This window comes from Rattus rattus, chromosome 5 (assembly GCF_011064425.1).
Source record: "Rattus rattus isolate New Zealand chromosome 5, Rrattus_CSIRO_v1, whole genome shotgun sequence".
In the NCBI taxonomy this organism is placed as follows: domain Eukaryota; kingdom Metazoa; phylum Chordata; class Mammalia; order Rodentia; family Muridae; genus Rattus; species Rattus rattus.
The window spans coordinates 65595881-65609940 of record NC_046158.1 but is presented as its reverse complement, the minus strand read 5'-3'; the positions used below and the strand labels follow the sequence as shown (position 1 = coordinate 65609940).

The 14060-nt window shown below is 41.6% G+C and overlaps 1 protein-coding gene across 1 annotated transcript in view; it reads left to right on the top strand.

Annotated features, from left to right (window-relative positions):
• The first annotated feature begins 11160 nt into the window (after positions 1–11160).
• Positions 11161–14060, top strand: part of C5H11orf49 (chromosome 5 C11orf49 homolog) — a 158564-nt gene continuing 155664 nt past the window's right edge. Inside the window, exon 1 of the mRNA XM_032903670.1 lies at positions 11161–11311. Coding sequence (XP_032759561.1) covers positions 11266–11311 — 46 coding nt within the window. The 5' untranslated portion in view covers positions 11161–11265. The remainder of the gene's footprint in view (positions 11312–14060) is intronic.

The following is a 14060-nucleotide window of genomic DNA, read 5'->3' as shown; positions in this document are numbered from 1 at the left end:
GTGTGTGTGTGTGTGAGAGAGAGAGAGAGAGAGAGAGAGAGAGCAGAGAGAGAGAGAGAGAGAGAGAGAGAGAGAGAGAGAGAGAGAGAATGCAGAGAGAGAGAGAGAGAGAGAGAGAGAGAATTTTCATTGTGCATCCCAAGTCCTTCCCATGGTCTGGTGTACAGAGCCATCCTTGGCCTCTGTGAATCCCTGGGAATATCAAGGGGTAGAAACTAACTTTGCATAGTCCCTGCCTGGGTCACCCCCTAGGGTGAGTTAAGGCTTGGCTGTCAGAAACTGTTCTTATGCCAGGAGGAGTAAGAACATATTTATTTTTACCAGGCCTCTCAGACTTTCTTGTTTGGAGTGAGAGATCCTGAAAACCATGCCAGAACGGGCTGTTTGTCTCCCTTTGTTGTCCTTCAGGACATGCCCCTAGAAAATTGGTAGGGAACTGCCAATTCCCGAGGGGTCTCAGAGGCGTTGGTTTCCTCAGAAACACCGGCCCCTTTCCTTCACCCTCCTAGGACATCCAGGGAGCTGAATTTCCACGATCACAATGTTGCCTTGCACCACACCATCACTAATGACCCTTTCAAAGGAAACACGGGGGCGGGGCGGGGGGCGCTACGGAAACAAGCAAGGAGGGAGCAGGATTTTGATCCAACTGGGGCGGGAGAATTCTGGTAACCCAGGCATCATTCAACAATTTAATTTCTAAGTACAATTCTTCTAAAAGTGATAAAAGCTTGAAGCTTCACATCTTAAGACGTAAATCAGAAGTGACTTTGCAAGCATGGGGTAGCAGCTGTAGGCATTTTTGAAAGTGGGCGCCATTGGCCTCTTGCGGGTTAAGTGAAGCCAAGTTTGCGGGTGAACATCCTATAATGAACAGGATACTCCCTAACAAGAAAGAATTGCCAGCCTAACTAGTAAGTGGTGCTGAGCTTGGGAAACTCCTTTATAAGACAACTCAAATGTGCAAATGAGCCTCCTCATCTTTGTGAACATGATATCTTATTGAAAGCAACACAAAAGGAAGGGGGAAGTCCTGGATTTTTTCCCCCGGTGCTCTGGGTGTGATGGCTTAGGCCTGTTATCTCAGTACTTGGGAGGCTGATGCAAGAGGACTTGCAAATTGATGGCTGATTGTGCTACACAGCAAGTTCTTTTGCAATAACTTTTTTTTTTTTAATTTTTTTATTTATTTATTTATTTATTTATTTTTTCCGGGCTGGGGACCCGAACCCAGGGCCTTGCGCTTCCCTAGGCAGTGCTCTACCACTGAGCTAAATCCCCAACCCCTACACAGCAAGTTCTTTGGCTAGCCTGGACTCCAGTGTAAAACGCTGAGAGGGGGCTGGGATTTAGCTCAGTGGTAGAGCGCTACTAAGGGCGCAGGTCCTGCTTCGTCCCCTCAAAAAAAAAAACAAAAACAAGGGCTGGAGAGATGGCTCAGGCCACCACTGTCTTCCAGAGGTCATGAGTTCAATTCCCAAAGCAACCACATGGTGGCTCAAACCATCTGTAAAAGATCTGATGCCTCTTCTGGTGTATCTGAAGACAGCTACAGTGTACTTTATATATATAAAAAAAAAATAAATCTTTAAAAAAAAAAAAAAAAAAAAAAAAAAAAAAAAAAAAAAAAACGCTGAGAGGGCTGGGCCTATAACTGTCTACCACAGGCCTATTTCATATTCATCCCCACAGTCATCTATTCACTAAGTATGTAGTCAGGTACTACAGAGACTGGTGAACAGATATATTGGGATCTCTGGAATTTACAATCTAATGGTCCCAAGAGGGCTCTGTTTGGAATAAAAGAACGATCCCAGAAGTGAATTTAAAGTTAAATTATAGAGGGATCAAAGGAAAATATGAGATTCTATGACACAAGAGACCTGGTTTGTATCTGGAGGTTTAAGGAAGGCCTGTTAGAAGTATTAACACCTCAGGTGTCATCAGAGAGGCTGATGTAGCTCAGTGGTAGGGCATCCATGATGCACTGGATTAGATCATAACAAGGAGGAAAAGGAAGAAGGAGTCATTGGGCTATGAGTAGCTGAGGTTGGTCTTCTGGGTCAGAAGGAACTATATGTGCAAAGGCCCAGGGCCAGGGAAAGATCCATAGAGCTTATGGGAAAGGATCCCAGGCTTCAGATATGGCTCAATGGTTAAGAACACTGGCTGCTCTTGTAAGGATCTAGGTTCAATTCCCAGCACCTACATGGCAGCTCATATCCATCTATAACTTCAGTCCTACGAGACCCAGTGCCCTCTTCTGGCTTCCCTGTGCACCAGGCATGCACTCAGTGCGTGGATATACACACAGACAAAAGACTCGTCCACCAAAAGATAATTTTTGAAAAAAATAGAAAAAAGTGTCATAAACATAAAAATGGCTGAGCTGTTGTTGATGTTTGGGGTAGGGGCTGGACAGTTTTTTAAAATCAACTTGACACAGACTAGAGTTACTTGGGAAGAGGGAACCTTTTTGTTTTTCTTTTCTTAGTTAATGATTGATGAAACCCAGGCTCTACAGGTAGCCCTGAGTTACACAAGAAAGCAAATCGAGCCAGCCAGTGAGCAGTGCTCTGTTTTTCTGTGGTCTCAGCTTTAGTTTCTGTCTTGAGTTCCTGCTTTGGCTTCCCTCAACGGTCGACTGTAATCTGTAAGCCAAAATAACTCTTTCTTTGGTCACCAAATAGGTTTTGGTTAGAGTTTTATTTCAGCAACAGAAAGCAAGCTAGGAAGAGGCATCTACTGGATACTGGGGAGCAGTGGACTTATCAGAGGACGGTATTTCTGCAACCCTCCGCTTGCACGTTAGTTTGGTTTTGGGGACAGGGGTCTCCTGTAGCCCCTGCTGGTTGAATTCATCGTGAAACCAAAGGGATTTTGAATTCCTAGCTCTCCTGCCTCCACCTCCCGAGAGTGCTGAGATTACAGACATGTGCCACCATGTCCAATCTCAGCTTCTGCGCTTTCTGGCATCGCTTTCCATCGCCCGCATTTTTTCCCCCTGGCTCAGCAGTGAAACTTGAGCCAGGACCCGGGGCATATGGCTGATTTTATACCCTGGCCTAACTTGGGGCACACCCTGAAAGGTGGGGCTTTGCAGAACATTTTTTATCTCCTGCAAGCTTGATAGTCACACACCCAACACAGATAGCTAGGGCCTTTGCAGAGAGGCCCTAGCTTATCATAGCTACAAAGATAAGTTTAGAGTGGTGGCTAACTAGACTGCTAAGGTGCCTGTTCAATGGCAAACACGAATCAAACACCAGAGTGCAAATGGTCTCTGTTTCCACGCGCAGCCCTTTAGAATTTAAGTTCCATGAAGCAACCATAGTGATTTCCTTAAAATGATAACTCTAATCAAGCCACGTCCCAAAGCCCTTCCTTTGCACATGCCCTTCAAGGCTCTCCACCAACCTCTTCCTGCTCTTCCCCTCGCTCATTGTGTTCTGACCACAGTGCCACTCCTTCAACTCTGAAGCAGGCCATCATGGCTGTCATAGAATCTTTGCGTGTGCTGTGTCTTCTACTTCCCATGCTGTCCCCCTAGATGCATCTTCTGGCTGGTCTTAGTTCACCGTCACAAACTGAGAGATGCCTCAGATTGCCACCGTTAAGTGGTCTGGGACCCACCCACTCGCCACCCTTATCCTGCTATATTTCTGCTGGAGCAGCCCTTGGCACTCTTGGAAATAAAGCTTGTGTATCGTTTCGTGCTTTATTGTCTCCTTTCAGGCAACTGAATAATTAGCTCTAATGGTGTGGGGCCTTATTTATACTATTCTCTACCACCTTACAATTGTGCCTGCCACAAGTGGCTCAACACTTATGTTTTGGAAAAAATGAATAAAAGCCAGATGACCTGCCAAGTATGGGAAAAGGTACAGATGAGTAAGACAGGATTCCTAACTTCCAAGATGCTCAGAACCCAATGGAGTATCACTGTTTGCAGATGATATGACAGTATCCATAAGCAACCCCAAAAATTCTACCAGAGAACTCCTACAGCTGATAAACAGCTTCAGCAAAGCAGCCGGATAGAAAATTAACTCAAGCAAATCAGTAGCCTTCCTTTATATAAATGATAAATGGGTTGAGAAAGAAAATAGGGAAACAACACCCTTCACAATAGTCACGAATAATATAAAATACCTTGGGATGACTCTCACCAAACAAGTGAAAGATCTGTATGACAAACTCCTCAAGTCTCTCAAGAAAGAAATTGAAGAAGACCTTAGGAAATGGAGAGATCTCCCAAGCTCATGGATTGGTAGGATTAACATAATAAAAATGTCCATCTTAGGGTTGGGGATTTGGCTCAGTGGTAGAGCGCCTGCCTAGCAAGTGCAAGGCCCTGGGTTTGGTCCCCAGCTCTGAAAAAAAGAAAAGAAAAAAAAAATGGCCATCTTACCAAAAGCAATCTACAGATTCAGTGCATTCCCCATCAAAACTCCTACACAATTCTTCAAAGACAGGGAAAGAGCAATTCTCAATTTCATATGGAGATTTTTTTTTAAAAGATTTAAATGTGTATTTAAATGCATGCAATCCTGGAGCAGACCAGGAGATAGAGTCAAATTCCCCTGGAACTGGAGTTACAGATGGTTGTGAGCAGCCATAAGGGTATTTAAGTACTTGGAATCAAGCTCCAGTCCTCTGGAAAAGCATTCTAGCCATCTCTCCAGCCCCAAAGTCTTATTGTTGAAATTCATTTTTTCTGGTGTGTGTGTGTGTGTGTGTGAGAGAGAGAGGGGGGGAGAGAGAGAGAGAGAGAGAGAGAGAGAGAGAGAGAGAGAGAGAGAGAGAGAGAGAGAGATATCTAGGGGATTCCCCATACTAGGCAAAAGCATTTTACCAATTGACTACATTCCCCAGCCCACTGGTTGGGTTTTGATGTTTTCTATATTTAATTTTATTATTTATTTAGAGGTGGAATCTTACTGTGCTGCCCAGGCTGGTTTTGAACTCGTCTCTTTACCCTGGCCTCAGGCTTCTAAATAGCTATGACTAAAGGCATGTGCCACCACCATCAGTCAATACCTTCCATTTTGGGGCCATTTTATTAAATCAATTTGTTTTCTATTTGCTCTAAGGCAACCATAAATCCCAAGGATCAAATGACCTTTGCTTTTCAGACTTACAATCTATAAGGAAGCTAATGCATTTATCAGGCATTTATTGTACAGACACCTTCTGGCAGACACTGTGAACAGTTCTAGGTGTTTAGAGATGAATGAAGACTGACAGCTTCGACCCTTAAGGAACGTGCATTCTTGCAGAGGAATTTACAAATATTAACAATAATAACTTTAAAAGACTGTGACACATATCTGTAGTTCCAGCTCTAAGGCTAGGAAAATATGAGTTCAAGGTCAGCCTGGGCTATACAACTAAACCCTGTCAGAAAGTGGAGAATCAGAAATTCTCTTCACTTCACTTACAAGATTTGACAATATAATTATCAATTTTTGTAGCCTTTGAAATTATGAAAGAACAAGAAGGTAAAAGTCTCTAATTGCCTTTAGTTCCAGTTAAATTTAAGCAATGTTCTTCTAACTATGCATTAAGCATTAAGAGTTTAAGGACATTTCTTTCTTTTCTTTGTTTCTTTTTTTTGTTTGTTTTGAGATAGTCTCAGTATGTAGCTCCGACTGACCTCAAACTCAGAGACTGGCCTGCCTCTGCCTTCTGAGGGCTGGGATTAAAGACATGTGCTAATACTCTTGGCATGAAAATTTCTTTTTATTTGAAATTCCCCAGAACTCTGGTTTGTTGACTTGTGTGGCAATTTAAAAAGATTAGACAGCATTTTAAAAACGGTAAACACGTTGCATCTCAGGCAGTGGCATAACCCTTATCTTCCACTTTGCTTTGTGCAAGCTCTATGTCTTTCAAGAATTACCCAGTGGCTCCGCACTCATTTCATGACCTGAATTTCTTAGTTTAAAGGCTATTTTGCCTTTAGCATTTTTCTGCCTGATGAACTCACAAAGAGCACATCCTCGTCTCTTGAACCTGTTTTGTAGCACAATCATCCAACTTTCATTTCTTCTTTTCTTGCTGTTTCCCTGAGGTTAAAAAAAAATCATGTGTTTACTTTTCTGTAGTCTTCACCTTTTTTTTTTTTCTTTATCAGTCCCTTAGGTCATTTACAGACCCCAAAATATATTTTAATTTTCTCTTTATGCGATCAGACATCACAGCCCAGTAAGTTGACAAATCAGTATGACCCAATATAGTTGCTTCTCTTTGTTTTGGGCTTGGTGTCTTCATTCTACCCTATGGTCAGAGCCTGTTCCAGTGTTTGCTTCTTTTTGTTTTTATACATGGATACAATGTATCTTGATCCCACCCATCTCCAATTCTCCCTCTCATACTTCCCCAGTGTGTTCTCTTCCTGTGTTCATGTTTTCTTGTATCTTTTATTTTAGTAACCCACTGAGCCTCATTTAGTGTTGCTTGCTGGAATGTTGACTGACAGGCCTTGAACAGGAACCAAAGCTTCAGTGAGTTCAGAAAGGCACAGCCGTGTCATGTCCAAAAGCCCAAATTTCTCTGCATTCGTTGCCAACCTTTGGCTTACATTCTTTTGGCCCCCTCTTTAGAAGGCAGTTTGGCAACATGTCCGTTTAGCAGAACAACAGTAGTAGGAACTGTTCCTAGGGTCCGTGACCTCCCAAGCCACGAATTCCCTCCTGTGCAGCAGGTCTCAAATCCAGTCAGTGAGTGGTTGGTTGTCCCCATAGTCTTCATTCTACTTTCACAGCAGTGGACACATCTTTCCTGGTAGGTTGGTATTGTATGTGCCTCTGTTTATGGAGGCCAGAGGAGGACATCCAGTATTCACCCTTATTGCTCTTCACCTTGTCCTCTTGACACAGAATCTCTCACTGAACCTGGAGCTTGCTTGTTCTTCATTTCTGCTGGTCCTCAGTAAGCCCCAGTGATCTGCTGTCTCCACTTCTGCCTTCCCAATGCCGGGATTATGAGCCCATGCAGTCACGCCCATTTTAAAAAACATGGGTGTTAGGGATCTGAAGTCCGCTCTTACTGAGTCATCTTTTTTCTCATTTTCTTTTTTTTTTTTTTTTCGGAGCTGGAGACAGAACCCAGGGCCTTGCGCTTGCTAGGCAAGTGCTCTACCACTGAGCTAAATCCCCAACCCCTTTTCTCATTTTCATATTGGTTATTTTACTTATTTACATTTCAAATGTTATCCCCCTTCTCAGTTTCCCCTTCACAACCCCTCTATCCCCTCCCCCTCCCCCTGTTATTGAGCCATTTTTGACCCAGCTCTGAAATGTGTTTTTTTTCCTTTTTGTTTTTGTCCCTTTTTTGTGTGTGTGTGTTTTGTTTGTTTGTTTTTGGGTTTGTTTGTTTGTTTGCTTGTTTGTTTTTTCAGGAGTATGGAGTCATCTTTTGGTTGATTGGTTTGTCTAAGTGATTATTTGTTTTTGGTAAAGTTTTAGAAATATGTTATAATAATATAGGGACCTGAAAACCCACTTAAATTGAGGGTTGATAATTTTTTTCCACTAACATTCAACTGGATCACAAAAATATATACCTCTAGAACTCTTTTATACATTTATTTTAAAAATTAATATACATTTTCTTTGTATATTAATATACATTGTGTGTGTGTGTGTGTGTGTGTGTGTGTGTGTGTGTGTGTATGTGTGTATGAGTGTAGATGCCTGCAGAGTCCAGAAGAGAGTGCTGGATCACCTGGTGCTGGAGTTGTGAGCCTCCCAATATGGATGCTGGGAACTGAACTCAGTTCCTCTGAAAGAGCAGTACATACTTTTAACTGCTGAAGCATCCCTCCAGCTTTCATTTCTATTCTAAAGACTAATGTGCATGTTTCACTGAACAATTCATCTACCATGTATATGTTCCCAAAGTCTATTATGTAATCTGTGACCAAAGAGAAATCCCAAAATTAGTGGCTTCTTCTTAGAAACACAAATACTATCAGAAAGGTCAGAAAGGTCATCATACTTAGCATTGTTTGTTTTCAGTTCTTCCCCACTCCCTGCTAACACCCATCTTTTTAAAAAAAAAAAGATTTGTTTTATGTATATAAATACACATATGTAGCTGTCCAGAATAGGGCATCAGATCCCATTATAGATGGTTGTGAGCTACCATGTGATTGCTGGGAATTGAACTCAGGACCTCTGGAAAAACAATCAGTGCTCTTATCCACTGAGCCATCTCTCCAGCCCTGTTTTCAGTTCTTAATAGATGGATAATTTGAAGGATATAGACAAATATAAAGAAAGAAGATATAGTCAGTAATTCCACCATTAGGAACAGCCAATATTTCTATGGAACCCCAGATATTTAAAGCTCTAGACTAGTAACCTCCTGTCCTTTCTAGACTTCCTTACCCAATCAGTGTTTAGAACACTCAGAGTGGAAGATTAGCTTTTAGCATAAAGATCCTTGGGATTTTAACAGAAGGAGTGGAACTGTAGAAAAGACCTACACATCTCTCCAGCGATGACATCTTGTTCTTATTTAGCTGTCTTTGAGTCATTAACAGTCGGGCGCCACTGGTGCTGAAACTTATCATTATTATAACCGCAAATGGGTTAATGCCCAAACAAAGCTCTATTCTTGGGGCTGGTTCCCAGCTTCACCACACAGACCCCAGTAGCAGCATCCTCCAAGTCCCAGGATAATGTTCCACAAATAAAAGGATGTCAAGTGTGTAGCCTGAATTCAAGATTTTCTGCTTTTATCTGGGAGCCCCCAGTTGCTAGCAAGACAGAACAAAAAGAAAAATAAATAAATAAACACCAACCCAACAATCCCTAAAAAAGATCGTGTGGTTTAGTGGTCAGACCACTAGCCTGGATGTTGATATAGTGGAGATCCACTTCCAGCCCTCCCACTGGCTAGATGGATAATATTAAGCAAGTCCTTTTTTTTTTTTTTTTTTTAAATGACCCATGCCTCTGTTTTCCTACTTAGAAAAAGGGGAATTGTCTTAGTTTTCATGAAAATATGTGAAAATAACCTGAAAATCAGATCACTTGGCAATAGGATAAATGGTCATTTTAACAATTACCATCCTAGAGAGGGTTGTAGCCAGTTGATAGAATGCTTGTCTAGCATGGATGAAGAAAGACCCTGCATCCTATACCAGCTCCAGATAAAACGGACTTGGACTTGGTGGTACGTGCTTATAATCTTAGCACTCCAAAGATGGAGGCAGAGGGATCAGAAGTTCAAGGTCATCTTTGACCTCCCAGTGAGTTACAGGCCGACCTGAGATGTGTAAGACCTTCATTTTTAAAATTTTATCATTACTTTATTTACATTACAGTCATAAGCCCAAGTATGAAAAAAAATCATTAAATTTCTATACCCTCAAGCTGCATGGAGGAGTGGTAGAGGAAGGAGAAGGCAATTATTTCTAACCAAATTTGCAGGACTTCATATCACCTACCAACCTGGAAAATTCATTACCTCAGAACACCAAACACTGCCCCTTGTGTGGCTCTGTCCCTTTCTCCTTACCACATCCAAATTCGGAGTGACTCATAGGAGCCTAGAATGGAGTCTTATATACAAATTTAAGGGAAAGGGAGAATTACAAGGTCTGAGTAGCTCCTTGTTGGAGAGGCTAAGAATAGGCCACTCAGAACATGAGAGGAGCCTCCTCTTTGCTTCTTCCAGAGTAGGTGGCCTGCGGGATTCCTAGGCACTCCTTTGGTGGCATACATTTTGTTTCCTTTCTTTGTCATAAAACCTCTCCTCTTGCAAAAACTTCATCTTGTTGAAGGGGAGGGGACTTAAAAACAACAACAACAACAACAACAACAACAAAGAGAGGAGGGGAGTTGGGGATTTAGCTCAGTGGTAGAGTGCTTGTCTAGCAAGCGCAAGGCCCTGAGTTCGGTCCCAGCTCCGGAAAAAAAAAAAAAAAAAAAAAAAAAAAAAGAAAAGAAAAAGGAGGAGCAAGTGGCTTTTCCTGCTAGGTTTGGGCGGTGACAACGCTACAGACCTCTTTCCTAAAGGGAGGAGCAAAAAGAATTATCCAGTTATTTGAAAAGAAAGGAATAGTCTTCCTGCTTCAAAAAGGGCACAGCTGAGGATATGTAATAAATGTTCACGTTCTGATTCATTTCCTTTGAGAAGAGAAGTGTCTCTGTAGGCAAAAGGAAAGCCGCTTGGACAAGATGTCAAATAATACAGTATAGGAGCAGAAGCAGACTCTAATGGCTAAAAGGAATTTGAGAGGAATGGTAATTAACTTACAGAGGACTTTAGTTTTTTTTTTTTTTTTTTTTTTTGTTTTTTTTTTCGGAGCTGGGGACCGAACCCAGGGCCTTGCGCTTCCTAGGCAAGCGCTCTACCACTGAGCTAAATCCCCAACCCCGAGGACTTTAGTTTTTAAAATTATATTTTACTGGGTGTAGGGGCACACACCTTTAAAACAGTAAAAACTCTGGGATCTGCAGGGGTATATCTCTTAAATTCAAGCCCAGCCTGGTCTACAATCAAGTTCCAAGCCCTCCTGGGCAATACAGCAAGACCCTGTCGAGATTTATATTTGGGGCAGGGACATGTGGAGGTCAGAGGACAACTTGCAGGAGTTGATATTCTGTTTTCACAATATGGGGTCCCTTGGATTGTACTCAGTGGCCTTTAGTGAGTACCTCTATGTGTCTAACTAACCCTGCTAGAGGCTAAAGACATGTCCCTGATCTCAAGAAGCTTCCAAGATACAAAGAACATTTTATACAAACTTTGTACAAAATTAATAATAGATAATGAGATCTCAGTGTTATGCGAGGCCATACATGATAATTATTATTAGGATAGATAGAAACTATGACTCCAGAAATTGCGGATATGAGTCGCTGGTAGTAATTCTTCCGCATCACAAAATATGACATATTCAGAGGATTCACTTCACAGCTTCTAAAACCAAGTCCCAAAAATAGTAGGGGGGAGGGGATGGGAGCTTATGGAAAGGAAACCGGGAAAGGGAATAACATTTGAAATGTAAATAAAGGAATATATCTAATAAAAAAATTTTTTTAGAAAAAAAATAGTAGTTAAAGAAAAACACTCAAGTGACTGCTTCCGGAACTTATGTGATAGGCTCCACGTTGCCAGTCGGAGACTGTTTACGTGACACCCTTTCAGCCTTCTAGTTCTCTGGCCGCATGGTGCCATGGCAACAGAGACAGGCTGTAACCTGGGTTCCGGAAGAAGAAAGCTGGAGCGTGGAAACTACCCGGTCAAAGGATGCTGAGTCCCGAGCGCCTAGCTCTACCGGACTACGAGTATCTGGGTAGGGGCCTTCTTTCAGCTTCGGGAAATGAGTGATGAGTTAGGGGAAGGAGTGGGGAGGAGACAGGGGCGGAGCCTGAATGGTAGCGGGTCTGGATGGGACCGGAGGGACAGAAAGAAGGGGTTCTAGGGCCTGAGCCTGTAATGTAGGACCAAATCGGGATGAAAAATAACATTTATGGAGTAAAGAATGGCTGAATTATATGGACTGGCACTCAGTCAATGAGAATTGCATTCTAAATAACACAATTAAGAATCTGAGGCCTTAAATGAGGCTATTATATTATTGAAGCAAACTTGGCATCTGAAGTGACATCAATCATTTTGTGAATAATAATTTTGCCTTCATAGTGTGCTGTTATTTCAAGCTATTCTTTTTCATTAGGCATTTTGCACGCGATAAGCATTTTGCGTGCAGCATTCTTTCTTGGAAGGGATTGCTGTGTTTTCTACTTGACAGATGGAGAAACTAAGGCTAAAGAAACAACTTGCATAAAACCATACGGTTAGATAGTATTAGGATCAGATTTCCCCACTGCAGAACTCGACCTTGCTCTTGAGCTAAGGCTGTGTGGTAGTAACGACTGTACTTTGTAAGCTCCCTGCAGTGAGTGTGTGAGGCCTTTACTGCACACATTTGTGTATACACTTATATGCACACATACACACTTAAAAGTTCACAGACTTAAACATTTAGAGGAATTTTAAACTTATAGAAGACTGAGCTGATAACAGTTCTTTTTTTTTTTTAACCCCTCTATATCTTCTATCTAGCTTCTATTATTAATTTCTTGTGTTAGTCTGGTACATTTCTTGCAACTGAATATTAGCTCAGTGTGATTACCAACAGCTTATGGTTTACATTAGGGTTCACTCTTTGTGTTGTGTTTTCTGGACTTAGACAAATTCATATTCTCATATATTCCCATTCAGATGTAAAACAATTGTTTCCTTGTCCTAAAAATCCTCTGTGCTTCACCCATTCATTCACCCTTTCCATTTCACTACTGATCTTACTGACTTTTAAAGTTTTGCCTCTTTGAGAATAGTGGGGGTCATTCCGTGTATAAGCTCTTCAGATGGGCTTGTTTCAGTGGGTGTTCAGGTTCCTCCTTGCTGTTTTGTGACTTGATAACTCATTTCTTTTTTTTTTTTTTTTTTGGAGCTGGGGACCCGGCCCCAGGGCCTTACATGCTAGGCAAAGCGCTCTACCACTGAGCTAAATCCCCAACCCCGATAACTCATTTCTTTACATGGATGAATAACATCTCATTATATGAATGTAGCATACACATTTTTTAAAATAAACTACAACTCTGGATAAATGTTTTATATTTTGAGAATTGATCTCTCTATGTAGCCTTGGTTGGTCTTGAACTCACAGAGATCCTCCTGCCTCTGTCTACCCAGTGCTGGAATCAAAGGCATGAATTACCAGCACCTGGCAGATGGTTAAATTTTCTTAATCATATGAAAAGTTGAGCCAAAATTACTTTTTAAATATAAAGACATTTATCTTGGGGGATGGAGAAAGATAGCTTAGCAGTTAAGAGCTCTTGTTACTTTTCCTGTTTACCTGAGTTTGAACTGTGGCACCCACAGCATGCAGCTTAAAGTTTCTGTAACTCTGGGGAACCCAAGGGCTTCTTTTGACCTCTGCATGTGTGTGCATACACACACAGAAGACATGTATATAGAACAAAAGTAGAAATAAAAAGGTAGCAATTTATAGTAAAAAAGATGCTCCCCTCTTTCCTTACCAAGTCTGGCATATTCCACAGAGGTAACTACTATTGCTGGTTTTGTGTACATCCTTCCGGAGTTTATTTTGTACATAAAGGAACATATAGTGCACAGTTTTTTTTGTTTTTTTTTTTTTTTTTCTTTTTCTTTTCTTTTCTTTTTTTTTTTTCAGAGCTGGGACTGAACCCAGGGCCTTGCTTTAGAGGCAAAAGCTCTACCACTGAGCTAAATCCCCCAACCCCTAGTGCACAGTTTTGTTTGTCTTCATTTAATGTATATTAAGAATAGGAGCTTTGGGGGTGGGGATTTAGCTCAGCAGTAGTGCGCGTGCCTCGAAAGCGCAAGGCCCTGGGTTCGGTCCCCAGCTCTGGAAAAAAAAAAAAAAAAAAGAATAGGGAGCTTTGTCTTTTCTTTTGTTTTATGTTTTTGTTTTTGCTTCTTTGTCTTTTCAGACAGTATTGTAGACTTCAGTCACACCATGTAACTGAAGTTGCTCTGGAATTTCCAATCCTCTTGCTTGCCTTTGCCCCAGGTAGAAACCTCTCAAGTTGTGAGATGGCAGGTGTTACGCCGCCACCCCTAAACTGTCATTTCTTTTAAACCTCACTTTTAGCTACTTAAGTACTTAGTACTTGAAGAGTTTATTTAACCAAGTCCATGTTGATAGATAGTGAATTATTTTTTTTAACTTTTTATGGTCACTAACTATGCCTCAGTGAATAACCTGCAATTCTGTTCCTTTGCATGCATGCATTTCTACAAGGATAAATTTCACAAAGTGAAGGGCATCGTGTTTAACATTGATACATATGCCACATAGTCTTTCACAGGAGTTTTTGTTTGTTTTCTCTTTGGAGACAGGGTTTCTCTGTGCAGCTCTGGCTCTCCTAGATCTTTCACTGTAGACTCGGCTGGCCTTGAACTCACAGAGATCCAACCTGCCTCTGCCTCCCATGTGCTGGGATCAAAGGAATACACCCCCCATCACCTGGCCACAAAGGTTTCTA